Source organism: Nicrophorus vespilloides, unplaced genomic scaffold (assembly GCF_001412225.1).
Source record: "Nicrophorus vespilloides isolate i.1.1-1 unplaced genomic scaffold, Nicve_v1.0, whole genome shotgun sequence".
Lineage (NCBI taxonomy): Eukaryota > Metazoa > Arthropoda > Insecta > Coleoptera > Silphidae > Nicrophorus > Nicrophorus vespilloides.
The window spans coordinates 371,169-394,838 of NW_017100086.1; the positions used below are offsets into that span (position 1 = coordinate 371,169).

At 34.4% G+C, this 23,670-nt stretch overlaps 9 protein-coding genes across 15 annotated transcripts; 3 read left to right on the forward strand and 6 right to left on the reverse strand.

Moving 5' to 3' along the window:
- Positions 1 to 193: 193 nt before the first annotated feature.
- On the forward strand, positions 194 to 917 carry LOC108567246 (SAYSvFN domain-containing protein 1). The gene is made up of 2 exons (XM_017927602.1): positions 194 to 424; positions 479 to 917. The coding sequence occupies exons 1-2, from the start codon at positions 293 to 295 to the stop codon at positions 836 to 838; spliced, it is 492 nt and encodes a 163-aa protein (XP_017783091.1). The 5' UTR covers positions 194 to 292; the 3' UTR covers positions 839 to 917.
- LOC108567245 (transmembrane protein 8A) lies at positions 834 to 3,798 on the reverse strand. Of its 4 annotated transcripts, none has more exons than XM_017927597.1 (4): positions 3,720 to 3,798; positions 2,923 to 3,588; positions 1,666 to 2,871; positions 834 to 1,585 (listed from the first exon to the last, which is right to left on the reverse strand). In XM_017927597.1, exons 2-4 carry the CDS (start codon positions 3,377 to 3,379, stop codon positions 918 to 920), a joined length of 2,331 nt encoding a protein of 776 aa, XP_017783086.1. In that variant the 5' UTR covers positions 3,380 to 3,588; positions 3,720 to 3,798; the 3' UTR covers positions 834 to 917. The 4 variants fall into 4 exon arrangements, with proteins under 4 accessions (XP_017783086.1, XP_017783087.1, XP_017783089.1 ...); XM_017927598.1 differs by having other exon boundaries at positions 2,923 to 3,558; positions 3,639 to 3,778; XM_017927600.1 differs by having other exon boundaries at positions 3,639 to 3,778.
- A 359-nt stretch (positions 3,799 to 4,157) lies between these two features.
- Positions 4,158 to 8,529, reverse strand: LOC108567247 (protein O-mannosyl-transferase 2). Its single transcript, XM_017927603.1, has 11 exons — positions 8,348 to 8,529; positions 8,208 to 8,291; positions 7,957 to 8,146; positions 7,792 to 7,900; positions 7,459 to 7,727; positions 5,937 to 6,043; positions 5,652 to 5,844; positions 5,397 to 5,597; positions 5,093 to 5,333; positions 4,731 to 5,030; positions 4,158 to 4,630 (listed from the first exon to the last, which is right to left on the reverse strand). The coding sequence occupies exons 1-11, from the start codon at positions 8,380 to 8,382 to the stop codon at positions 4,272 to 4,274; spliced, it is 2,088 nt and encodes a 695-aa protein (XP_017783092.1). The 5' UTR covers positions 8,383 to 8,529; the 3' UTR covers positions 4,158 to 4,271.
- On the forward strand, positions 6,155 to 7,402 carry LOC108567248 (4-hydroxybenzoate polyprenyltransferase, mitochondrial). The gene has a single exon (XM_017927604.1). The coding sequence runs from the start codon at positions 6,284 to 6,286 to the stop codon at positions 7,364 to 7,366; it is 1,083 nt and encodes a 360-aa protein (XP_017783093.1). The 5' UTR covers positions 6,155 to 6,283; the 3' UTR covers positions 7,367 to 7,402.
- A 451-nt stretch (positions 8,530 to 8,980) lies between the features above and the next one.
- On the forward strand, positions 8,981 to 12,070 carry LOC108567196 (ribosome-releasing factor 2, mitochondrial). The gene is made up of 9 exons (XM_017927525.1): positions 8,981 to 9,173; positions 9,291 to 9,557; positions 9,643 to 9,831; positions 9,887 to 10,134; positions 10,178 to 10,525; positions 10,578 to 10,833; positions 10,893 to 11,329; positions 11,496 to 11,642; positions 11,705 to 12,070. The coding sequence occupies exons 1-9, from the start codon at positions 9,032 to 9,034 to the stop codon at positions 11,864 to 11,866; spliced, it is 2,196 nt and encodes a 731-aa protein (XP_017783014.1). The 5' UTR covers positions 8,981 to 9,031; the 3' UTR covers positions 11,867 to 12,070.
- Positions 12,071 to 12,113: 43 nt separating this feature from the next.
- LOC108567249 (4-coumarate--CoA ligase 1-like) lies at positions 12,114 to 14,120 on the reverse strand. Of its 3 annotated transcripts, XM_017927606.1 has the most exons (8): positions 14,027 to 14,120; positions 13,766 to 13,973; positions 13,407 to 13,701; positions 13,041 to 13,355; positions 12,637 to 12,988; positions 12,407 to 12,572; positions 12,206 to 12,338; positions 12,114 to 12,147 (listed from the first exon to the last, which is right to left on the reverse strand). In XM_017927606.1, the coding sequence occupies exons 1-7, from the start codon at positions 14,108 to 14,110 to the stop codon at positions 12,229 to 12,231; spliced, it is 1,530 nt and encodes a 509-aa protein (XP_017783095.1). In that variant the 5' UTR covers positions 14,111 to 14,120; the 3' UTR covers positions 12,114 to 12,147; positions 12,206 to 12,228. The 3 variants fall into 3 exon arrangements, with proteins under 3 accessions (XP_017783095.1, XP_017783094.1, XP_017783096.1); XM_017927605.1 differs by having other exon boundaries at positions 13,041 to 13,701; XM_017927607.1 differs by lacking the exon at positions 12,114 to 12,147 and having other exon boundaries at positions 12,283 to 12,338; positions 12,446 to 12,572; positions 13,041 to 13,701.
- A 443-nt stretch (positions 14,121 to 14,563) lies between these two features.
- Positions 14,564 to 16,642, reverse strand: LOC108567252 (4-coumarate--CoA ligase 1-like). The gene is made up of 8 exons (XM_017927610.1): positions 16,570 to 16,642; positions 16,304 to 16,511; positions 15,948 to 16,242; positions 15,582 to 15,896; positions 15,178 to 15,529; positions 14,948 to 15,113; positions 14,752 to 14,884; positions 14,564 to 14,692 (listed from the first exon to the last, which is right to left on the reverse strand). The coding sequence occupies exons 1-7, from the start codon at positions 16,579 to 16,581 to the stop codon at positions 14,775 to 14,777; spliced, it is 1,458 nt and encodes a 485-aa protein (XP_017783099.1). The 5' UTR covers positions 16,582 to 16,642; the 3' UTR covers positions 14,564 to 14,692; positions 14,752 to 14,774.
- Positions 16,643 to 17,214: 572 nt separating this feature from the next.
- On the reverse strand, positions 17,215 to 20,462 carry LOC108567187 (luciferin 4-monooxygenase-like). Its single transcript, XM_017927516.1, is given in 10 exon segments — positions 17,215 to 17,330; positions 17,393 to 17,523; positions 17,636 to 17,947; positions 18,254 to 18,387; positions 18,450 to 18,544; positions 18,760 to 18,925; positions 18,990 to 19,341; positions 19,394 to 19,589; positions 20,118 to 20,325; positions 20,379 to 20,462. Coding segments are annotated over 10 exon segments (1,794 nt in total).
- Positions 20,463 to 21,161: 699 nt separating this feature from the next.
- Positions 21,162 to 23,064, reverse strand: LOC108567251 (4-coumarate--CoA ligase 1-like). Of its 2 annotated transcripts, XM_017927609.1 has the most exons (8): positions 22,976 to 23,064; positions 22,715 to 22,922; positions 22,354 to 22,648; positions 21,988 to 22,302; positions 21,838 to 21,935; positions 21,581 to 21,777; positions 21,351 to 21,516; positions 21,162 to 21,271 (listed from the first exon to the last, which is right to left on the reverse strand). In XM_017927609.1, the coding sequence occupies exons 1-8, from the start codon at positions 23,057 to 23,059 to the stop codon at positions 21,162 to 21,164; spliced, it is 1,473 nt and encodes a 490-aa protein (XP_017783098.1). In that variant the 5' UTR covers positions 23,060 to 23,064. The 2 variants fall into 2 exon arrangements, with proteins under 2 accessions (XP_017783098.1, XP_017783097.1); XM_017927608.1 differs by having other exon boundaries at positions 21,581 to 21,935.
- Between the last annotated feature and the right edge of the window lie 606 nt (positions 23,065 to 23,670).

The window sequence follows — 23,670 nt, forward strand, 5'->3', positions numbered from 1 at the left end:
GAACTCCCTTTGTTTTCTCTTGAGAAACAGCTAGACAGCTAGTTAGTTCAAGCAAACTTATGTTTTGAAATTTTCGCCGACCGGAGGTTGAGAAACTCTGTTATGACTCGACACCCTGACCATATATCTAACAAACTCTGATATAAATAAATATTCATGTTAATAATTTTCGTATAAGGATTGCTGCAACCCTCTTTGCAGCTTAGTATTTAATGTGATCTAAGTTTGCACCTGATGTGTTGTTACTACTAAATGTGTGAATAGTGCTTTAAAGTACTTATATTTTGTTGAAATGGAGCAAAAATTGGCAGAATATAGGGCGAAAAAGCAACGGACAGAACTAATAAACCAAACTAAAGAAAAAGTTAAAAGTTTCTTTGTGTTCAAGCCAAAAGAAATAATTGATGACAGAGACAATGTTGAAGTAAGGAATTTACAGTAATAATATTATTATTGAAACAACCAAATTGTTTTCTAGGTAAGGGAGAAGCTTCTTGATGATGTGAATGAGGACGATGTAGATGAATATGTTGATGAAATTAAGAGTGATGATGATATTGATGAGACTACATGTTGCACATATGTAGATATGCTTTATTATGGCCTGTTCATTCTACTGTGGTGTGTTGTGTGGCTCATTTTCATCAAGCTGCAATTTGGTGCTGTCTATTTCATATTCTCTGCATTTATATTTATCTACTTTAATACTAGAACCAGCAAAAAGAGGAAACATGAAGTCAGTGCCTATTCAGTTTTTAACAAAAATTGTGAAAGTATTGATGGGACCCTGAAAGCAGAACAATTGGAGAGACAAATGATTTATGGTCGGTTAACATGATTAAAGTATATTTGGAAAACATCTGTAGATGATGTCAGTCAAATGGACATGATGTATATATATTTAAATATTATTATTTTTAAATAAATTGTGGTTCAACACTAAATAAATTTCTCTTTGGCAATAAAATAACGACTGTAATAGCCATCAATGTATGCCACAGACTGTGGACGTACTTGTAGTTGCTTTGGGTTTGCAGAATACTATAGGATAAAACTGCGACGAGTGCTACGCTCAAACCGCATGGCACGTAAATCTTCAAGTATCTTTTGCTGGGAATTAAAGTACGCGTTCTATAGTATTTCAGGCCCCAGCGCGCTGCAATTATCACGATGCCGATGATCAGTGGTAGAAGGAACACCCACATTGACGTCTTGTCCCACGTAGTACCGGCACCTAAAAGGATTGCACCAAGAATGTGTGCAATCGAGGTAAAAGGTTGAGGTAAATGAGCTATTGCGATTAGAGTCACCCAAATGGCCAGTAGGGCGCAATAGAAATCGCAAAACTGCAAGACATTAAGTCTCATAATGCAGAAACTAATAATATTCTCGCCTGCGTCACATGCGTGATACAATGAAGATGACACGCAAATACAGAAGTAAACAACCATCTCCACGTAATACTTCCTCTTGTACGCGAAATAAACGGTGACGAGAAATGGCAGATTGCTGATCACAAGCAGTACCAATTCTAGTATGATCATACCCATGGAATTCGCATCGGAGCCGTCCGTACAGTCCCATCCTAAAAAAATATCTCATTGAAAATTCTAATAAGGATTTAACGAATCGCTCGTAATTAAACCAAATATTTGCAACAGTTACCTTTATATTTATTGGTGCAGATGCAAGAAGAGTACACAAATCCCTCAGAAACTAGGAATCCACATTTCCCATTTGGACCACATCCATTACTTACACAAGGATAGGAACTGACATCAAAGAGGACTGTAGAATTACACTCTTTTTCTTTGCAGCCATCCTTACACTTGCAATCTTTTTGACATTCGCGATCAGCTTCATCGCACTTACTTAAACACTGGGAACTAGTGCAGTTTCCTCTGCATTCTTTATAATTGACAGGACATGAACATTCCTGACACGATTCACATTCAGAGCAGAAAAGCCTGAATGAGAAATACCAGTCTCCAGATTCTGGATAAGGAATTAAAACGCTATCATTATCATTGGTTGTGTTCAAAGATATCGGCGATAAAGTAAGTAGGTCCTTATATCTGCAATGGTTAGGGAATGTTGGTATTCTCTTATCGCTATTTGAAATGCAAGCAACAATTCTGTGACTCTTCGGTTCTTTTTCTCTATGTATCATTCTTCCATTCCGCACTATTCTCGGCTTAAATGCCAATACTAACTGAAGACTGCCTCCAACGTCGAGTCCATCGTCTACCCGGAACCTTATTACAGAAAAGTCTGTGCTGCTAATGTTAACAGCAATAGGCACAGACCCATCCTTTAGAGGTTGCATCTCGTAAGTGAATAAGAAGCTGTCCGCACTTCTGCTCTTGTGCAAACTGTATTCCTTGTAAGGAAGCGGTAGCTTCATTACTTCATAATGTGTCTTCGGCACAGCATTCAAAAACAAAGAGTTATTAAAGTTTTTCGGTGTTTTTTTCATCGACACCGGTAAAATACTGAACGAGAAATCCGCTTTAGACTCTACATCGTCTAATTGCAACGTGAGATAGTAGTAAATACCATCTATTACTGGTATCCTCGCTGAAGGATTGTGGATTGTGTTGTTAATACTGAGAACAGGAGTGCTGTTGACAGATGGGATGTTATAAGGATGAATTCTACCAACTACGTTACAAGTATCACAAATATTCGATATATCGAAGTTGATGAGGATAAGCTCGACCGTTTCGTCAATGAAAAATTTATAAATGCTGTTCCCTGTTCCGTCCAAGCTAGCTTTGATTTGTGTCTTAAACATAATCAACTCCACACTTTCATGTTCATTCTTGACATAGATGCTAGCGTCAATGTAACTGTGGCACTCTGGCGTTAAGCCTTAAAAATAATCATTAAAGCACAACTGAGATCATAGTTATTTAAACATACCTTCTTGTGTGATTCCTTCATTTTGTGGATTTGAGTAAGGAAGAAAAGCAACTGCATAATAAAGTCCAGGCATGGGAGAACTTAAATTCAAATATTTGAAATACTTATCAGATCTGAACTCAAGTTTGTGCAGTGCTGGTTTTTCTCGCAGAAAGTAGTCAGCTGGAAAAGTGTAGCCTTCTGGATTGATCACAGGTGGGGACCCTCTAGATAAGTATAGGGTGATATTCTGATCTGTGCATCCAAAAATGGAGTAGCTCATGTCACTGGCTCGGAATTTGAAGGATGCAAGAGAAGTGTCTTCAGGTACATTGAAGTGCATTAAAACTGTGCTTGCATAGCTTGTGTACTTTTCCAAATACCCTGACCTTGTTTGAGAGATTAATGTTATGTTGTAGCTGCTCTCACACAGATAGATTATTGATGTTAATAGAATGACAATAACAAAACCCATCATGTTTATTGATTTTTTAACTGGGAAACTACTGCTTTTTGTGTCTAACAGCTTACCATTACAGTTTGTATAAATGGGTTCAATTAAATAATGATGAACATCCTGTTGACTGTACAAGTCATGAATTAGGCATATTTCATCTATTTATGCTTTTCACAATGGCCATAAAATGGTATTAGCGCCTACATTGTGCACAGAATTTCCATGAAAACCTCAAAAAATCGTTACTATTAGTTAATACAATTATGATCTTTCTACATACCATATTGTTATTATAATCAATAACTTCATCTATCTTAACTAATTTAATTTATCTTATCTCCAAATCATTGATGTTACTCACAAGGCCAGAGTATGTTTTTGAGCACTTTTTGATTTATATTACGGATGGTTCTAAATTGCTAAATAGAAAGCAATGTGTGTGTGTGTGCATTGGGTTGCCGAGAAATAAATTTAATACATATATATCGTAAAAACACATTTCTTAGTTAATAATATTTTTTAAAATACATAAATTTGATGATAAATCAACAATAATTCTACAATTTTTTTATTGGTCAATTTTAGATTACGAAACATGTTAGTTGCCTATATAATGTTTAATATTTACATAGGCGTACGTATATATATTACTTTGATCGATCTTCACAATCCATTGGATTTTATTAATTTACTCACGGTCCAATTTCTGACACAATTCGATCAATTTCAATAGTTTTAAAATTAAAATTTTAAGAAAGATTTCATTATATTTTTTTAAAAAATCAATTATATTGGGTAATTAAATTCTTTTAATTAAAATATATAAATATTATAACAATTTTTAAACATTTAGATTAATGTTAATTCAGTTCTGTAAAAGTATAGCAAATTAGTATGGTCTAAATTTTACTATCTAAAACTCCCAACTGTCGAGCCATTTCAATCCAAACATTGTTGAATTCGGTTCATTGGCATTCGGCCCGGACATACCATAGGCAAGAGGCGAAAATACTACAAAACTGTAGCTAATCGTAGACAAGATTAAGGCTAGAAGAATATGGTGAACAGTATTGCTGTAATTCTTTGGAAATAACGTTGGTATTTCCACTAAAAGATAATCCAGTACGATTCCGGTAATCATGGAACTGAAAAGGAGGGCCGGGAAATAATGGTGAAAATACAAAATCCTTCCCATCGCCCAAAATGGAACGTAGTGAAGCAGCCATCCTACGAACAGCCAACCACAAGCGACCAATTTTCCTTGATGGAATTCTAGAACAAAACATCAGTTATATGTATTATATAAATTATCTCTACTAAATTCGTTAAGATTGATATGATTTTATCCACAGGTGTTAGTCGTCATAATTACCTGCTAGTGATTTCAGGTAACCACGTTGTTCTTTGATTGCGTTGAAAGTGAATATGATCAAGAACAAAGCCAAAAATGCCAAGTTGCTCCACCAAATCACCGGATTTCCCAGTAGATAAATCCTGTAACCTGAACCGGAAAAGAACTGGCCTCGATAGTTGATAGGCCATTGCCACGGCCTCGAGGTGATCTCTCCCTCCTTCGGCTTCAAACCTGCGTTTCCCTGCAACATCACGGCGTGCGACTCAAGAAACCGCTCCATGAAACTAGGTGCGTAAACATCGAAGCTGACGCTTGGCACTAGAACAATATTGGTATAGAATTTCTACATATAATAAAGCGTAATGATAAAGCGTTCATACATTCATCGAAGACGTTTTCTTCCACGTTCCAAACCGCATTAACATCTCTCAAATTAGGATTGCATGAGACTTCCTGCTGTTCGTATCCCCATTTAGGTAGCTGCTTTCCACTGGTAGTCAAAATGCATGATTGAAGGTAGTGCACGATGCGCAGTTTCCCGCTGACCGCTGTCAACTCTGTTCCATCTTTAGCGCCAATCAAAGTCAATCTCCAAACATCGTTTGCATCTCCCGTTCCATTCTTTAAAACAAATGTAATTAATATATTGAAACACTATAATAATATAACAATAATATAACATACTTCGCCATATCCAGTGACTTGATAATGTTTTTTGGTGATGGGAGCATGCTCCTTGTGAGCGTGTAGATTTCTTTTAGTTTGCATATGTTCAAATCGCACCAGATCTCCGCTCTTCACTAGCTCCACGCCGTTAAACTCTTCAGTATTGAACTTCTTTATCAACCATTTATTGTTATCGTCTTTGTGGGTGTAAGTTGTAACCTATTGGAATATATTGTTTATCGATATCTTAAATAATATCAATCAAATATCAACCTGCTGTTGCCTAGCGCCGACACCATCTGGATAGAGATGATAATGGGAATGAAGATATCCTCCACCAGTGCGATGATTCTTCAATGTTACTATAGCTCCGTACGCTACCTGCCTAGGCATACTTGCATTATGCAAACTGTTTCCAATTAGTTGCGATTGAAATGCTGAACTATAGAATCCATCTCCGTTTCCGCTATAAACGCAAATTGAAACTTTTAAAAACTTTTATTTATTTATTAATTTGAAAATATGAAAAAATAAAGTATTAGAAATATCAAAACGAACCTGTGATTAAGGACCTTCAAATGTATGTAAAAGAATAAAATATATAGAAATATAGGCCACACGATAAGGCATAATCCCCGTGCAATTAAATGTTTCATGGTTATCATCTGAAATTTAAAATTACATTTTAAATATTTAAATATTAAGAAATATTTAAAAATAATGATACGCCACTGTGTTTATACGTAACAACCGTTGGAAGATTCCGCGAATTGGACTACTGTCAAAGTCTGAACTGATAATTCGAACATAACCTTGTTTTAATAAAAACCAAGTGTTAACGATAAGACTTAAAATGAAAGAAACAACATGACATAACGTACAAGAAAATAAAGTGGATATCAAATATGATTCTCTTGAGGAGTTTGCGAAGGTTAGATAAACTGAAGTATTGTAGTAATGGGATATTATTGAGAGAGGTTAGAATTACTAGTCAATGTGTGACCAAATCAACTGCAAATTCAGTGGATACCAAAGAAAAACAACCACTACAGTTAGCAGCCTCAATTGTAGAGTGCACCCCTAAGGTTGTTAAACCATACCTGAAGCTTGCCAGGTATGATAAACCAATAGGTACATGGCTCCTCTATTGGCCTTGTGGTTGGGGTATTGCTTCGGCTGCAGCACCAGGATGTTTACCAGATCCATTTATGCTGGCTTTGTTTGGGACAGGGGCCCTGGTAATGAGAGGTGCTGGTTGCACAATAAATGATATGTGGGATCGTGATATTGATAGTAAAGTGAAAAGAACACTGGAGCGACCTTTAGTCAATGGTGATATAAACATGAAACAAGCATGGATATTTTTAGGTGGTCAACTGAGTGTTGGTCTTGCAGTTTTACTGCAACTGAATTGGTATAGTGTATTTTTAGGTGCTAGCTCATTGGGCCTAGTCTGCATATACCCGCTAATGAAGCGCGTCACCAATTGGCCGCAGTTAGTACTTGGTTTTACTTTTAATTGGGGTGCCCTTTTGGGCTATAGTGCGATACGAGGATACGTGGACATTGCTACGTGTCTGCCTATGTATTTAGCTGGAGTGTGCTGGACTATCGTCTACGACACAATCTACGCGCACCAGGATAGATCGGATGATCTCCGTTTGGGAATTAAATCGACTGCAATCCATTTCGGAGAGGATACTAAACTATGGCTGACCGGATTCTCCGCTACCATGATGACCTCTCTATGCCTTTCCGGACTTATGAACGATCAAACTTGGCCATACTTTGTCACGTTAGGAGTAATATCGACGCATCTTGCCACGCAAATCTACACACTAAATATAAACAATCCGACGGATTGCTCAAAAAAGTTTATTTCTAACGCTCAGGTCGGATTCTTGCTGTTTTGTGGCATCATCCTAGGCAATTTAATGAAAAACAAACCGAACGCAAAAACGAAAGAAACCTTAACTAAAGAACAGTAATTTTAAGCAAATAAGTACCTTCCTTTTGTTGTTAATAAAAACATATTTTGGAAAAAGAAAAATTATTTGTTTTCAATATTTTTTACACTCACCACAGGTTTAGCAAGATCTCCAAGAACAGTCCACAGATCTGCAATGGTCATGAATCCAACCAGGAGCACAACAAACAATCCAACAAACTTCACTGAAATGCAGCAAGCCAACATTGTTCCGGTAAATAGTAGCCAAGTCCACCATTTAAAAGTAAACTCTGGTATTTCACCAAAAGAGATTTTGACTGATCCCATTATAGCACCCATCATGAAGCACAGGAGAATGGGATCCAATAATATGTATTGTGTCAAAGTTAATATTCCAACATCTGAAAAAATAACAAAATACATAATTACTAATAAATCAATCAGGAAAACTTGCTTCAATATTACCAAAAAGTATTAATAATGATGCAAATGCTGATGAAACAATTGATTGAGTCATTTCATGAACAGTTATATAAGTCATAGGTACAATGCTGGCTCCTAGGGCTGTACAGAACTGATTTCGAATATAAATTAAGAACATTCAATTTATTATTATTATTATAATCTCACCATTCTCATTCCCACATAGCTGACATTTCCATATTTATCACCAGGTTTATCAAAAGCAAAAGTACCATCATATCCAGTCAAATAACCAGACAATCCTATTAACATTTTACCAAGAGGTGGATGGACATCAAAGAAGAATGTTCGGTTAATATACCAACTGCCCATTTTACCAAAATGAGTTTCATCCCAACTGAAAAAGCAGGATCAAATAGTAACAATCAAATATATAAGTATCAAACAAGTATTCTTACCAAATGTGATCAGGCTCAGATACTTTGTAGAACCTTGTGAACAAAGTTAGAATGCATATTGTCCCAAATGTTATCCACCAGACACTGAAATAGAAATATTATTTTATTTGAAAGACATCTAATAAATAATAACAATTTACTGATGGTTATTATAGGGTAAAATTTTCTTTTCCATCACATGAAATCGGATTCGTAACCGTAGACCATTTAAAAATGAAGAATTCACTAACAGGTAAACACGCAGGTATGTGACAACAGAGCAAAGCTAACGGGAATCTCTTTCACGAAGAGGGTGCGTGTGCCATTGGTTGCATTTCGTACTTTCTCTATATTCTATGATCTTATTGGTTGATTCAAAGATGGACTCGACCTACCACAAATTATTAATAGAAAAATGTTAATCCAATTGGATTTATTTACTATATGTTAAATTAATTGTTATTGAAAATATATACGTCGCAATGTTAATACTTGTATAAATCCAACAATCTTTTTATTAGAAACGTAAACATTTAATTACAAAAATTATGTACACGCAATAATTATTATTGCGTGTAAGCATATTTGCATACTCTAATACTTTAAGTTAAATTAAAAGCAATATTAAACTTTATTGCTTTATCAAAGAAAAGTGCATGTTATTCATTTTTTAGACAATATTTAGATGAAATAATTAAAAAATACTTCAATCATTGTATAACAAATGGAATAAATTCAATAAAAGAACAGATAAACTGGTTACAAATTGGATAGTATTCATTGATATCATCGTGATAGTCGTATGTCACAACAAATAATTAACCTGTAAATATTGTAAACAGAAAATGTATCGAAATCAATTAAAATCTTTAAAAAAATGTTGCAACATAGATTTCGTGAAAGGCTGCTATTGCACCAAGAAGTTAATCAAGGAATATGATATTAAAAAGCTAAGGAATATCGGCATTTTGGCTCACATCGATGCAGGTTAGGATTATGCAATTATTTTTAGAAATTTTCAATATCATTTTAGCTATTCATAATAATAAAATGCATTTTAAATATTGAAATATTAAATTATTGCTTAAAGAATATTTGTTTTAGGGAAAACAACAACAACAGAAAGAATGTTGTTCTACTCTGGAACCATCAGTCGAATGGGTGAAGTTCACCATGGTAACACAGTCACCGATTTCATGGAGCAGGAGAGAGATAGGGGAATTACAATTAGATCTGCAGCAGTAACATTTCCATGGAAAAAGAATCAATTTAATTTAATTGATACACCAGGTCACATAGATTTCACAATGGAAGTAGAGCAGACTCTCAATGTGCTTGATGGGGCTATTATAGTACTAGATGGATCTGCAGGTAACATTGTGTATAATAAGTTTTTATCTTAATTTGAAATTAAACGTTTAATATATATTAAAAAAAAAAACAACTTGTATTTCAGGTGTGGAGGCTCAAACTCATACAGTTTGGAGGCAATCAGATAAATATAACATCCCAAGGATTGTGTTTGTGAATAAAATGGATAGGCAGGATGCAGATTTGGAAATGTGTTGCAAATCTATTGAATCAAAATTGGGCACAGATGTAATTGCACTTCAATTACCACTTAGACAAGATAATAAGTTGATCGGTAATAGGCGGCAATTGGATGTATGACTCTTTTACTTGATTATTATTTCTTTTAGGTTTGGTGGATTTATTAACTTTGGAGAAAAACATTTGGGATGCTACGTCGAAGGTAACCTGTGAGTCTTTATCAGAGAAGTCGGATGGAGCCTTGTGGACACTTGCAAACGAGGCAAGGTTAAAGATAATCGATAAAGTATCCGAGTATGATGACGATTTGGCGAATAAAATAATTGAATCGGAGAGTTTGAGCTCCGTTAATACTGTCGACATTGTGAAAGGGATTAGGAAGATCGTTCTGGAGCGAGTAAGATAAGCCTGTAGTTATTATCAGTCTAAAACGTTAAAAGAAAGCTGTGCCAGTGTTGTGCGGCAGCGCTTACAAGAATATAGGGATCCAACCGCTGATGGATGGAGTCGTCTTGTATCTGCCATCCCCGAATGAAAGAAATAAGCAGTTCCGGTGCTTCGAGGATGGATTGTGCGCGAGGGTGTTCAAGATCCTGCACGATAAACAGCGGGGACCTCTGGTGTTTTGCAGAGTGTATTCTGGGCAAGTTGAGCGTGGCCAGAAGTTCTATAACATTCATCAGAAGATCAACGAACAGTCCAATAAATTGTTGATTGCTTATGCCGATGACTACGAAGAGATTGGTTCATTGAACAACGGAAATATCGCTGTCTTAACTGGACTTAAGGTAAAAGGCGTTTATTTACTGAGGCATTGTTTGTTAATCAAATTTTATATAGAATACTATAACTGGAGATATCTTGACGAATTCTGCTACATCTGCTCAACGGGCGCAAAAGAAATTGGCAGCAAGCAACGGGGAAAATCTTTTTGATTTGAGTGCGAGCATTCCTGAACCCGTATTCTTCTGTTCGATAGAGCCACCGAGTTTAGCTTATCAGACAGGCTTGGAATTAGCATTGGCTGAACTTCAGAGGGAAGACCCCAGTTTGAGAGTTACTCATGATCATGAAACGGGACAAACGGTACTTGCTGGTATCTAAAATTAAATATATATTCTAATTACATCAATGCTGACGTTAAAAAACGTTTAGGAATGGGCGAGTTACACTTGGAAATCATCAAAGATAGGATATTGAAGGAGTATAAAATTGATGCGGATCTGGGTCCTCTTCAAATCGCGTATTGTGAGGCTCCAATGAGGAAGATCGGGGGTGACGTCAATGTTCAGACGCAGGTTGGAAACAGCAAGCATTCGGTTGGTATAAATATCAGTTTGATTCCGGTCGATAGAGATGATGGAAAGGGTGTCATAAGATTGGATAAGAGCCCGGATGCGGCCAGCCTTCTTGCTGCTGTTTTCCCGAAAAACATGGCTGCTGTTCATAGAGGGATTGAAGTTGGTTTAAGTCACGGACCTAAGGTCGGAGCGCCAATTACCAATCTGCAAGTCGTACTGCATTCTTTGGTGGTGGGTCGTGGTACATCTGAAACTATGGTATCCGCAGCTGCCACACAGTGTATACAAAAGGTTAGTTTGGGTCAATGTAAATTAAAATTTTCGAATCTTCAATAGTTCAGAAACATTTTCAAACGTGAATCTACTACGGTTTAACAAGATTCCATATATTTCTAATAAATACAATTATTAGTTATATGCATATTTTATACAAAAATATCAATCTTTTATTTTGTAGTTAATAAACGAGTCTGGGTCGACTGTTCTTGAGCCAATTATGCATTTAGAAGTTGTTTGTCCTGAAGAATATTTATCTGGTGTAATGGCTGACCTTACCAAAAGAAGGGCTATTATACAGAATGTTTCCATTCGTGGAAGCAATAAGGTACATTCATTCATTATCGTTTTTTTTTTATGTATAAACTTGAAATAATTTTTTAATTTCAGATGGTCACCTGCGAAACACCATTATCCGAACTGATGCAATATTCGACGACTTTGAGAACGATAACATCTGGAACCGGCGTTTTCAATATGGAGTTCATTGAGTATAGAATCATGTCTGAAATGGACGAAGAAAAGGCTATCGAGAGTGTTAGGGGTTTTTAATCCATATGCTCGTATTGTTTATTTAGTTATAATATTTTGTTTTAATTATTAATAATTCTACTAATAATCGACTGTTTATTCAGAGAAATATGATTATTAAGTTGAATATCATCAAAAAAAAAATGAATTAATAATGTATTTGTTGGTATAATAACAATTATAATTTATTATAACAGTTACCAAATAATAACTACATCAATAAACCAAGGCCTATATTTAATTGTTTCACATATTTTCTTCAATATTTTCGCTGTGCAAAATTATGATTACAAAAAAGCAATCTAAAAAAAAAACCTAAAATTAACATTAGTTTAGTTTATAAGAATGGAGAATATTTACCTTAGAAATGCAACATTTATCTATTATAACATTTCTCGAAGTTTCTTCCTAAGCAATTTACCAGTAGAATTTTTTGGTAGGTCGTCGACGAACCTCACACCACCGTGCAATTGCTTATGTACTGAGATTCGTTCTAAACATAATAAAATTACACAATTCAACTTATATTATGTAGGTGACTTATAAATAGTAATATTTCACCTGCAACATAATCTATAACATTTTGCTCAGATAGCTTACAGTTTTTCACTTTGACGACAAAAGCCATTGGTAGTTCACCGGCCCTTCCATCTGGTACCCCAATAACTCCGGCATCTGTGATCTCGTTGTGAGACTTGAGAACATCCTCCAATTCTGCCGGAGAAACCTTAACAGTTTTTTTTAGTATCAGTACGTTGCCTTTAATCCTGCGTGAATTAGCTAACTCATACCTGAAAGCTTTTGTATTTGATCAAGTCCTTTAATCTGTCTACGATAAAGAAATCACCATCTTCATCGAAATAACCGATGTCGCCGGTATGCAAGAAACCCCGTTCGTCGATGGTGGCTCGAGTGGCTTCGGGATTTCCCAAATACTCTTTCATAACCTGAACGCTTTTCACACAAATTTCGCCTGGCTCATTTGGACCTAGAGTATTTTTCGTTTGAGCGTCAATCACTTCGATTTCTACACCTGGCACAGGCGTACCGCAGCTTCCTAGTTTACATTTTTTCCCTAGAACGCAGACCGTTGCAACGCCGGTCTCGGTCATTCCATACCCTTGTCGCACCGCGCAGTTAAATCTAAACACAATAATATTTATGTAATTTAAGTGCAATGCATACGCTAACGTACTTTTTCTCCAAAATAGTTTGAATTTCGTAACCAAGCGCAGCACCAGCGCAAACTATGTCGTTCACAGACTTAAAATTATATTTATCGACGATCGGGTGTTTGGCAAGAAAGTCGGCAATTGTTGGAACAATTAACAATAAGTGCACATTATATTTTTCTATAATCTCACAAAATGAAACAGGTTCAAATTTGGAAAGAATTACGATCTTAGCTCGACAATTCAATATTGTTATTGTTTGCATTAATCCAAACATGTGATAGAATGGCAATATTCCTATTCCAGTACTTTCAGACGAATATGAAAGAATTAGATACCTAAAACGAAATGCATTAATAATAACGAATTCTAAAGTTACAAACAGATACTTGAAATTGCTCATTGTGAATTTCAAATTTCCTTGTGTTAGGACCACGGATTTTGGATGTCCCGTTGTACCAGAAGAAGACACAATTGCTGCTGTCTTCTTATCGCAATCCGAAGACTTTTCAATGGATTCCAAAATTGCGCCCCATTCTACAATATCCAAATAGTTATCATCAAAATTTATTATCTCCTTTATGTAATCCGTTTCGTTCTGCAGTTGTACGACATTTCCAATTTCATCGTTCGAAGTGAAGATAATTTTAGGTTTGCTTTTGCTATAAGCATGCTTCAATTCAGCTGAAATAAAGAAAAGAATAAACGCGATTATTGTCAGACGATTGGTTCAATTCTGTTGTTTTACTTAAATGATAGCTAGAATTAGTCGGATGGATGATGGCGCGCAGATAGAAGCACGCCAAGACTGGTACAATGTATTCCAAGCGGTTGTCACTCACGATTCCGACGACGTCTCCTTCTTTTATACCCAAATCTTTCAATTTACAAGCAGTTTTCAAACTCGCGACAAATAATTCTCTGTAGGAAATTTTTTCGTTGTTATCTTTGTTGATCTGAAAGTGAAATCTATAATTGTAAAGCATGTTTGATAGTCAAATATATTTACCATTGCTATCATTTCAGTATCTCCAATTGCCTTTAAGTTTTCGTAGAAAATTTCTCCCAGATTCTGTTCAACAATGGACTCCATCTTAATCGAAGACAAGTGCTAATATGTTTGAAAAATGAAAATATTCGTTCAAGTTTTTATAGAAGTTTAAGTAAATAGCATACTATGTTATTAACTATTAAAATTAAACAGCAATTATAAATTATTATCAAATAACCACAAACATTCATTAAAAAACATGAAGTAGTTAATCGTTGATAATAATGTAAGTAACAAATCTTGTTCACTTTTATTATACAAAAGATAAATTGAGGAATACGTTAGCCATGTGACATAACAATAATATGCCTGCTTACTAATTACTGTATGCATATTTTAGGAAAAGTTATAAAAATAAATAAAGACGAGATAATTTCTTATTTTTTTTTAATAAGTTATATAATTTCTAATTAAATTCTAAGTAAATATAATTTTTATTTTATATTATAGCTGAAACATTTCTTGCAACTTCTTCTTTTGAACCTTTTCCCACTGTATCCATAGACCTATAATTAATTGTTTGACAAATTTTCTTAAATATTTTCACTCTGCACCAGAATACATTACATATCAATATCTTCTTTAATAAACCAAAAATTGTTAGTAATTAAAAAAAAAAAGAATCTAATAAATAATTCATATATTAACATTAGTTTAGTTTATAAGAATGGAGAAATATTTACCTTAGAAATGCAACATTTATTTATTATAACATTTCTCGAAGTTTCTTCCTAAGCAATTTACCAGTAGAATTTTTTGGTAGGTCGTCGACGAACCTCACACCACCGTGCAATTGCTTATGTACTGAGATTCGTTCTAAACATAATAAAATTACACAATTCAACTTATGTAGGTGACTTATAAATAGTAATATTTCACCTGCAACATAATCTATAACATTTTGCTCAGATAGCTTAGAGTTTTTCACTTTGACGACAAAAGCCATTGGTAGTTCACCGGCCCTTTCATCTGGTACCCCAATAACTCCGGCATCTGTGATCTCGCTGTGAGACTTGAGAACATCCTCCAATTCTGCCGGAGGAACCTTAACAGTTTTCTTTTGTATCAGTACATTGCCTTTAATTCTGCGTGAACTAGGTAACTCATACCTGAAAGCTTTTGTATTTGATCAAGTCCTTCAATCTGTCTACGATAAAGAAATCACCATCTTCATCGAAATAACCGATATCGCCGGTATGCAAGAAACCCCGTTCGTCGATGGTGGCTCGAGTGGCTTCGGGATTTCCCAAATACTCTTTCATAACCTGAACGCTTTTCACACAAATTTCGCCTGGCTCATTTGGACCTAGAGTATTTTTCGTTTGAGCGTCAATCACTTCGATTTCTACACCTGGCACAGGCGTACCGCAGCTTCCTAGTTTGCATTTTTTCCCTAGAACGCAGACCGTTGCAACGCCGGTCTCGGTCATTCCATACACTTGTCGCACCGCGCAGTTAAATCTAAACACAATAATATTTATGTAATTTAAGTGCAATGCATACGGTAACGTACTTTTTCTCCAAAATAGTTTGAATTTCGTAACCAAGCGCAGCACCAGCGCAAACTATGTCGTTCACAGACTTAAAATTATATTTATCGACGATCGGGTGTTTGGCAAGAAAGTCGGCAATTGTTGGAACAATTAACAATAAGTGCACATTATATTTTTCTATAATCTCACAAAATGAAACAGGTTCAAATTTGGAAAGAATTACGGTCTTAGCTCTACAATTCAAAATTGTCATTGTTTGCATTAATCCAAAGATGTGATAGAATGGCAATATTCCTATTCCAGTACTTTCAGACGAATACGAAAGAATTAGATACCTAAAACGAAATGCATTAATAATAACGAATTCTAAAGTTTCAAACAGATACTTGGAATTGCGCATTATGAATTTCAAATTTCCTTGTGTTAGGACCACGGATTTTGGATGTCCCGTTGTACCAGAAGAAGACACAATTGCTGCTGTCTTCTTATCGCAATCCGAAGACTTTTCAATGGATTCCAAAATTGCGCCCCCTTTTACAATATCCAAATAGTTATTATCAAAATTTATTATCTCCTTTATGTAATCCGTTTCGTTTTGCAGTTGCGCGACTTTTTCCATTTTATCGTTCGAAGTGAAGATAATTTTAGGTTTGCTATTGCTATAAGCCTGCTTCAATTCAGCTGAAATAAAGAAACCAGTAAACCTTGATTATTGTTAAACGATTAAATTCCGATGTTTTACATATATGATAGCTAGAATTAGTCGGATGAATGATGGCGCGCAGATAAAAGCACGCCAAGACTGGTACAAAATACTCCAATCGGTTGTCACTCACGATTCCGATGACGTCTCCTTCCTTTATACCCAAATCTTTTAACTTACGAGCAGTTTTCAAACTCGCGACGAATAATTCTCTGTAGGAAATTCTTTCGTTGTTAATTTTATCGATCTGAAAGAGAAATCTTTAATTGTAATGCAACTTTGCTGTGCCACTTAACTATATTTACCATTGCTATCATTTCAGTATCTCGAATTGCCTTTAAGTTTTCGTAGAAAATTTCACCCAAGTTCTGTTCAAAAATGGACTCCATCTTAATCGAAGACAAATACAAATATGTTTGCAAAAATGAAAGCGTTCTTTCACGTTTTTATAGAAGTTTAAGTAAAATGCATACTATGTTATTAACGATTAGAATCAGACAGATTAAACAGCAATTATAAATTATTTTTCAATAATATATTTTAATTTGTCAAAGAAAATAACAAACAACTAGAAACATGCATTAAAAACATGAAGCAGTTAATCGTTGATGATAATGTAAGTAACAAATCTTGTTCACGTTTATTCTACAAAATTCAAGAAAACGTTGGTCGTGTTACATAACAAAAATATGCCTAACATCGAGAAATAAATGCTGAAAATGTTTTAAATAAAGTCGTGATAATTTGTTAAATAAGTTTAATGTAATTTCTAACGGGCAGAAAGACCTATGGTCAATAGCCTTTTGTATTAGTTGACTTTTTTTTGAAATTATATATACTTATTTTGTTCTTTTTTATTACTTCATATGTTTTTTTTGAACTACTGATGCAATAAACATTGTTATTATTTTGTAATTTATAATTTATTATTTAATTTAATAAATATAATATTATGGCTGAAACATTTCTCGTAACTTCTTCTTTTGTATCTTTCCCGTTGTTACTTTAGGTATTTCCTTCATGAAGCGGACACCTCCGTGCAATCCCTTAATATCTGATAAATTTTCTATAACAGATAAGTAAGAAACGTATTTGTTAACAAGAAGAACAATCATCTTCAAGAAGTACTGGCAACAAATTTGATAACTTCATTTTCCGTTAGATCGCAGCCAACGCGTTTCACGATGATTGCCATGGTAAGTTCACCATATTTGTCATCGGGTATACCGATTACAGAGGCCTCAATAATGTCAACAGATCTTCAATTTCGGTAGACCATACCTGTAAGCGATATTAGGTTACTATAATATTACTAATACAATTAGTTCAGCATCAAGGTATAATAATAAAGTAAGATTAATGATATGATACCTGATATCCTTGTATTTTATGAGATCTTTCAATCCATCAACAATGAAGAAATAACCATCTTCATCGACGTATCCCACATCGCCTGTCCGCAAGAATCCTTCTTCGTCGAGGGATTTTCTGGTGGCCTCTGCATCATTCAAATACTCTTTCATGTTCATCGGACTTTTTAAGCATATTTCTCCAGAGATGTTTGCGCCCAATCGTCTATTGGTAGTGGTGTCGACGATTTTTGCACTTACACCGAGAATTAATTTTCGGGAACTGCCTAACTTGCATACATCCCTAAACGGATTCCACATGTTTCCGACATACCTTAGAGAACAATCAAATCTAAGAAAGTATTTTAAAACTCAATATTTTATGATAATTATTATATATTTACTTATTCACCAAAATAACTTGTATTAGCGGATTTAGTTTTGCTTCACCAGAAAGAAAGTTGCTGAGAGTTGATAAATCGTACTTGTCCACCGTTGGATGTTTGGCTAAAAATACTGCGATCGAAGAGACTACTTGTATTGACTGAATATTGAAACTCTGAATTGTTTCACAGTAAAGTTTTAGTATGATTTTGGACAGAACTGATGATTTCTCATAAATCGGATCGGAACAAAATACTCTGGTCTATTTTCGCAGACAATCCCGACAAAGTTGCCCCTCTTCAGATTCCTATTCTTCAAATCCTTGGCAAGTCTCAAACTCCCAACGAACATATCTTCATAATTTAATTTTCTTTTCATCTCACTGTTCATCTTCAAAAGGAAAAAAAAACAACAGATGTAAGTGATGTAATTAGAAACGTTATGGTATTTACCATGGCCACATTCTCTGGGTTTGCTTTTCTGAGGATGTCGAAGAAGATACGACCAAGATGTCGCGACATTTTCGCTGTTGCTTTCGTGAAGTGCACTGTGTTTGTGAACGTTTGTTTATAAATATATTATAAAAGCCAAAGTTTATAATGCTTTTTTAATCCATATTCTCGTATTATTTATTTATATTTGGTACTATAAAAAATGAATTAATAATGTATTGTATAATAACAATAATAATTTATTATAACAGTTACCAAATAATAATTACATCAATAAACTAGAGGTGAGTTACAAATAGTAATATATCACCTGCAAAATAATCTATAATATTTTGCTCGGATATCTTAGAGTTTTTCATTTTGACGACAAAAGCCATTGGTAGTTCACCGGCTCTTTCATCTGGTACCCCAATAACTCCGGCATCTGTGATCTCGTTGTGAGACTTGAGAACATCTTCTAATTCTGCCGGAGAAACCTTAACAGTTTTCTTTAGTATCAGTATATTGACTTTAATCCTGCGCGAACTAGCTAACTCATACCTGAAAGCTTTTTTATTTGGTCAAGTCCTTCAATCTGTCTACGATAAAGAAATCACCATCTTCATCGAAATAACCGATGTCGCCGGTATGCAAGAAACCCCGTTCGTCGATGGTGGCTCGAGTGGCTTCGGGATTTCCCAAATACTCTTTCATAACCTGAACGCTTTTCACACAAATTTCGCCTGGCTCATTTGGACCTAGAGTATTTTTCGTTTGAGCGTCAATCACTTCGATTTCTACACCTGGCACAGGCGTACCGCAGCTTCCTAGTTTACATTTTTTCCCTAGAACGCAGACCGTTGCAACGCCGGTCTCGGTCATTCCATACCCTTGTCGCACCGCGCAGTTAAATCTAAACACAATAATATTTATGTAATTTAAGTGCATTGCATACGCTAACGTACTTTTTCTCCAAAATAGTTTGAATTTCGTAACCAAGCGCAGCACCAGTGCAAAATATGTCTTTCACAGACTTAAAATTATATTTATCGACGATCGGGTTTTTGGCAAGGAAGTCGCCAATTGTTGGAACAATAGACAATATTTGTACATTATATTCTTCTATAATCTCACAAAATGGAACACGTTGAAATTTGGTAAGAATTAGATTTTAGCACGATAACTCAAAATTGACATTGTTTGCATTAATCCAAACATGTGACAAAATGGGATTAATTCTACTACAGTACTTTCAGACGAATACGGAAAAATTAGATACTTAAAATGAAATACATTAATAAAAACGAATTCTAAAAATACAAACAATTACTTGAAATACTTGAATACATTGTTAATTTCAAGTTTCCTTGTGTTAGAACCACGGATTTTCGATAGCCCGTTGTACCAGAAGAAGTCATAATGCTGTCTGCTTATCGCAATCTGAGACTTTTCAATTTAGTCCAAAATTTCATTCGTTTCCATAATATCGAAATAGTTATCATCAACATTTACTATTTTCTTTATGCAATCCGTTTCGTTCTGCAATTGCGCAACTTTTTTAATTTTATCGTTCGAAGTGAAGAAAATTTTAGGTTTACTATTGCTATAAGCATGCTTCAATTCAGCTGAAATAAAGAAACCGGTAAACTCGATTATTGTTAAACGTTTAATTAAATTCCGTTGTTTTACATATATGATAGCTAGAATTAGTCGGATGGATGATGGCGTGCAGATAGAAGCACGCCAAGACTGGTACAAAATACTCCAAGCGGTTGTCACTCACGATTCCGACGACGTCTCCTTCCTTTATACCCAAATCTTTCAACTTACGAGCAGTTTTCAAACTCGCGACAAATAATTCTCTGTATGAAATTTTTTCGTTGTTAACTTTATTGATCTGAAAATGAAATCTATAATTGTAAAGCATGTTTGATATTCAAATATATTTACCATTGCTATCATTTCAGTATCTCGAATTGCCTTTAAGTTTTCGTAGAAAATTTCTCCTAGATTCTTTTCAACAATGGACTCCATCTTAATCGGAGACAAGTACAAATATGTTTACAAAAATGAAAGCATACGTTCACGTTTTTATAAAAGTTTATCAAAGAAAATAACAAATAACTACAAACATGCATTAAAAGCATGAAGAGGTTAATCGTTGATAAACATGTAAGTAACAAATTTTGTAAATGCGTATTGCATAAAAAATAAATTTGTTATATAAATTGTAATAGTAAGCAAATAATAATACTTCTTTGCGTTATTCGACAATACGAATCTCCAAGCTATTTTTGTTTATAGAAAATCTTTAATTTTTAATTACATATTACATATTATTTATATATCGGAGTGGTGATGACAAAAATATGCCTGCTTGTTTATATCCTAACGAGACCGAATTGATTGATGGACGTCGATAAGTAAATACTGAAAATGTTTTTTACTGTGCATATTTTAGGAAAAGTTATAAAAATAAATAAAGACGTGATAATTTCTTAAATATTTTTTTAATAAGTTATACAATTTCTAATCAAATTCTAATCAAATATTGTTTTTATTTTATATTATAGCTGATATATTTCTTGTAACTTCTTCTTTTGTATATTTTCCCACTGTAACCATTGACCTATAATTAATTGTTTGTCAAATTTTCTTAAATATTTTCAATGTGTACCAAACATTATTAGTGATTACAAAAAAAGCAATCTAAAAAATAATAACATTTATATATTATAACATTTCTCGAAGTTGCTTCCTAAGCAATTTTCCAGTAGAATTTTTTGGTAGGTCGTCGACAAACCTCACACCACCGTGCAAATGCTTCTGTACTGAGATTCGTTCTAAACATAATAAAATATGGAAATAATTAATCAATTCAACTTATATTACGTAGGTGACTTATAAATAGTAATATTTCACCTGCAACATAATCTATAATATTTTGCTCGGATATCTTAGAGTTTTTCACTTTGACGACAAAAGCCATTGGTAGTTCACCGGCTCTTTCATCTGGTACCCCAATAACTCCGGCATCTGTGATCTCGTTGTGAGACTTGAGAACATCTTCTAATTCTGCGGGAGAAACCTTAACAGTTTTCTTTAGTATCAGTATATTGACTTTAATCCTGCGCGAACTAGCTAACTCATACCTGAAAGCTTTTGTATTTGATCAAGTCCTTCAATCTGTCTACGATAAAGAAATCGCCTTCTTCAACGAAATAACCGATGTCGCCGGTATGCAAGAAACCTCGTTCATCTATAGTGGCTCGAGTGGCTTCAGGATTTCCCAAATACTCTTTCATAACCAGATCGCCCTTTACGCAAATTTCGCCAGGCTTATTTGCACCTAAGGTATTATTCGTTTGAGCATCAATCACTGCGATTTCTACACCCGGCACAGGCGTACCGATGCTTCCTGGTTTGCATTTTTTCCCTAGAATGCAGGCCATTATTAAGCCGGTAGTCTCGGTCATCCCATAATATTGTCGTACTGCACAGTTAAATCTAAACACAATAATATTTATATAAATTATATGTAACGTGTATATTAAAGTACTTTTTCTCCAAAATAGTTTGAATTTCGTAACCAAGAGCACCACCAGAGCAAACTATGTCGTTCACAGACTTAAAATTATATTTATCGACGATCGGGTGTTTGGCAAGGAAGTCGGCAATCGATGGAACAATCGATAATATAGGCACTTTATATTCCTCTACAATCTCACAGAATAGAACAGGTTGAAATTTCGGAAGAATAACCATTTTAACTCGATAATACAAAATTGATATTATTTGCAATAATCCAAAAATATGATAGAATGGCAACATTCCTATAATAATGGTTTCAGACGAATACGAAAAAATTGGGTACCTAAAATGAAATACTTTGATAATAACCTATTTTATAGTTACAAACAAATACTTGAAATTGCTCATTGCAAATTTGAAGTTTCCCTGAGTTAGGGCCACGGATTTGGGATGTCCCGTTGTACCAGAAGAAGTCAGAATTGCTGTTGTTTTCCTATCGCAATCCGAAGACTTTTCAATCGATTCCAAAATTGCGCCACCTTCTATAATATCCAAATAGTTATCATCAAAATTAATTATCTTTTTTATGTAATCCGTTTCGTTCTGCAGTTCTACGACTTTTCCGATTTTATCGTTCGAAGTGAAGATAATTTTAGGTTTGCTATTGCTATAAGCATGCTTCAATTCAGCTGAAATAAAAAAAAAACAATAAACGCGATTATTGTCAGACTATTGATTCAATTCTGTTGTTTTACTTAAATGATAGCTAGAATTAGTCGGATGGATGATGACGCGCAGATAGAAGCACGCCAAGATTGGTACTATGTACTCCAAGCGGTTGTCACTCATGATTCCGACGAAGTCTCCTTCCTTGATACCCAAATCTTTTAACTTACGAGCAGTTTTCAAACTCGCGACAAATAATTCTCTGTATGAAATTTTTTTGTTGTTAACTTTATTGATCTGAAAGTGAAATCTATAATTGTAAAGCATGTTTGCTAGTCAAATATATTTACCAGTGCTATCATTTCAGTATCTCCAATTGCCTTAAAGTTTTCGTAGAAAATTTCTCCCAGATTTTGATCAACAATGGACTCCATCTTAATCGAAGACAATTACAAATATGTTTGCAAAAATGGAAACATTGGCTCACGTTTTTATAGAAGTTTAATTAAATAGTAAACTATACTATTAATGATTGCAATCAGATCAATTAAACAGCAATTACATTGTAAACATGCATTAAAAGTACAAAGCAGGTAATCATTGATAATAAAGTAAGTAACAAATCTTGTTAATGTTCACAAAAGATAAATTCTACAATTCGTGTTTCTAAACAAGGGGAGTAATTTGATTGTTAAAGGGAACAATTTGAAAATGGACTCATCCAGAGTTTAACTGTATGGTGAATTATATATATTAGTAAAGAAAGACTAATTTGGGGCATGGGAAACATTGGTTTATATCCGAGACCAAATTGATGGAATTGTTGAAATTATCTGTGATTATATATGAACTGTATACAACCATTGTTTCTTCTTCATGTAAATAGTTTAAGTTTCTTTTAGTAATTTAAGTATGACTTTTACAATTAAATTATTTAGAAATTCTAAATCAAGCCAGTTATGTATATTTAAGTTTGTTAGAACCATTATCAATCTTTCATTATTAAACATATTCATTTTATATATATAATCAAGTCCTTTAATAT

Coding starts and splice junctions, on each gene's coding strand:
- LOC108567196 (XM_017927525.1), top strand. CDS start 9,032: ATGTATCGAAATCAATTAAAATCTTTAAAAAAATGTTGCAACATAGAT. Junction 9,832..9,886: donor ACAAGATAATAAGTTGATCG/GTAATAGGCGGC, acceptor TATTTCTTTTAG/GTTTGGTGGATTTATTAACT. Junction 11,330..11,495: donor CCACACAGTGTATACAAAAG/GTTAGTTTGGGT, acceptor TTTATTTTGTAG/TTAATAAACGAGTCTGGGTC.
- LOC108567249 (XM_017927605.1), bottom strand. CDS start 14,110: ATGGAGTCCATTGTTGAACAGAATCTGGGAGAAATTTTCTACGAAAAC. Junction 12,989..13,040: donor CAAACTATTTTGGAGAAAAA/GTACGTTAGCGT, acceptor TATTGTGTTTAG/ATTTAACTGCGCGGTGCGAC. Junction 12,339..12,406: donor TGTTATAGATTATGTTGCAG/GTGAAATATTAC, acceptor TATTATGTTTAG/AACGAATCTCAGTACATAAG.
- LOC108567251 (XM_017927608.1), bottom strand. CDS start 23,059: ATGGAGTCCATTGTTGATCAAAATCTGGGAGAAATTTTCTACGAAAAC. Junction 22,303..22,353: donor TTTGCAATGAGCAATTTCAA/GTATTTGTTTGT, acceptor ATTTCATTTTAG/GTACCCAATTTTTTCGTATT. Junction 21,517..21,580: donor TCAAATACAAAAGCTTTCAG/GTATGAGTTAGC, acceptor AAAACTGTTAAG/GTTTCTCCCGCAGAATTAGA.
- LOC108567245 (XM_017927597.1), bottom strand. CDS start 3,379: ATGATGGGTTTTGTTATTGTCATTCTATTAACATCAATAATCTATCTG. Junction 2,872..2,922: donor TGAAGGAATCACACAAGAAG/GTATGTTTAAAT, acceptor ATTATTTTTAAG/GCTTAACGCCAGAGTGCCAC. Junction 1,586..1,665: donor CTGCACCAATAAATATAAAG/GTAACTGTTGCA, acceptor ATATTTTTTTAG/GATGGGACTGTACGGACGGC.
- LOC108567248 (XM_017927604.1), top strand. CDS start 6,284: ATGATTCTCTTGAGGAGTTTGCGAAGGTTAGATAAACTGAAGTATTGT.
- LOC108567252 (XM_017927610.1), bottom strand. Junction 16,243..16,303: donor TAATTCTAGCTATCATATAT/GTAAAACATCGG, acceptor TCTTTATTTCAG/CTGAATTGAAGCAGGCTTAT. Junction 15,114..15,177: donor TCAAATACAAAAGCTTTCAG/GTATGAGTTACC, acceptor AAAACTGTTAAG/GTTCCTCCGGCAGAATTGGA.
- LOC108567246 (XM_017927602.1), top strand. CDS start 293: ATGGAGCAAAAATTGGCAGAATATAGGGCGAAAAAGCAACGGACAGAA. Junction 425..478: donor ATGACAGAGACAATGTTGAA/GTAAGGAATTTA, acceptor ATTGTTTTCTAG/GTAAGGGAGAAGCTTCTTGA.
- LOC108567247 (XM_017927603.1), bottom strand. CDS start 8,382: ATGGAAAAGAAAATTTTACCCTATAATAACCATCA. Junction 8,292..8,347: donor TTACCCTATAATAACCATCA/GTAAATTGTTAT, acceptor TTTCTATTTCAG/TGTCTGGTGGATAACATTTG. Junction 7,901..7,956: donor GCTATGTGGGAATGAGAATG/GTGAGATTATAA, acceptor ATTCGAAATCAG/TTCTGTACAGCCCTAGGAGC.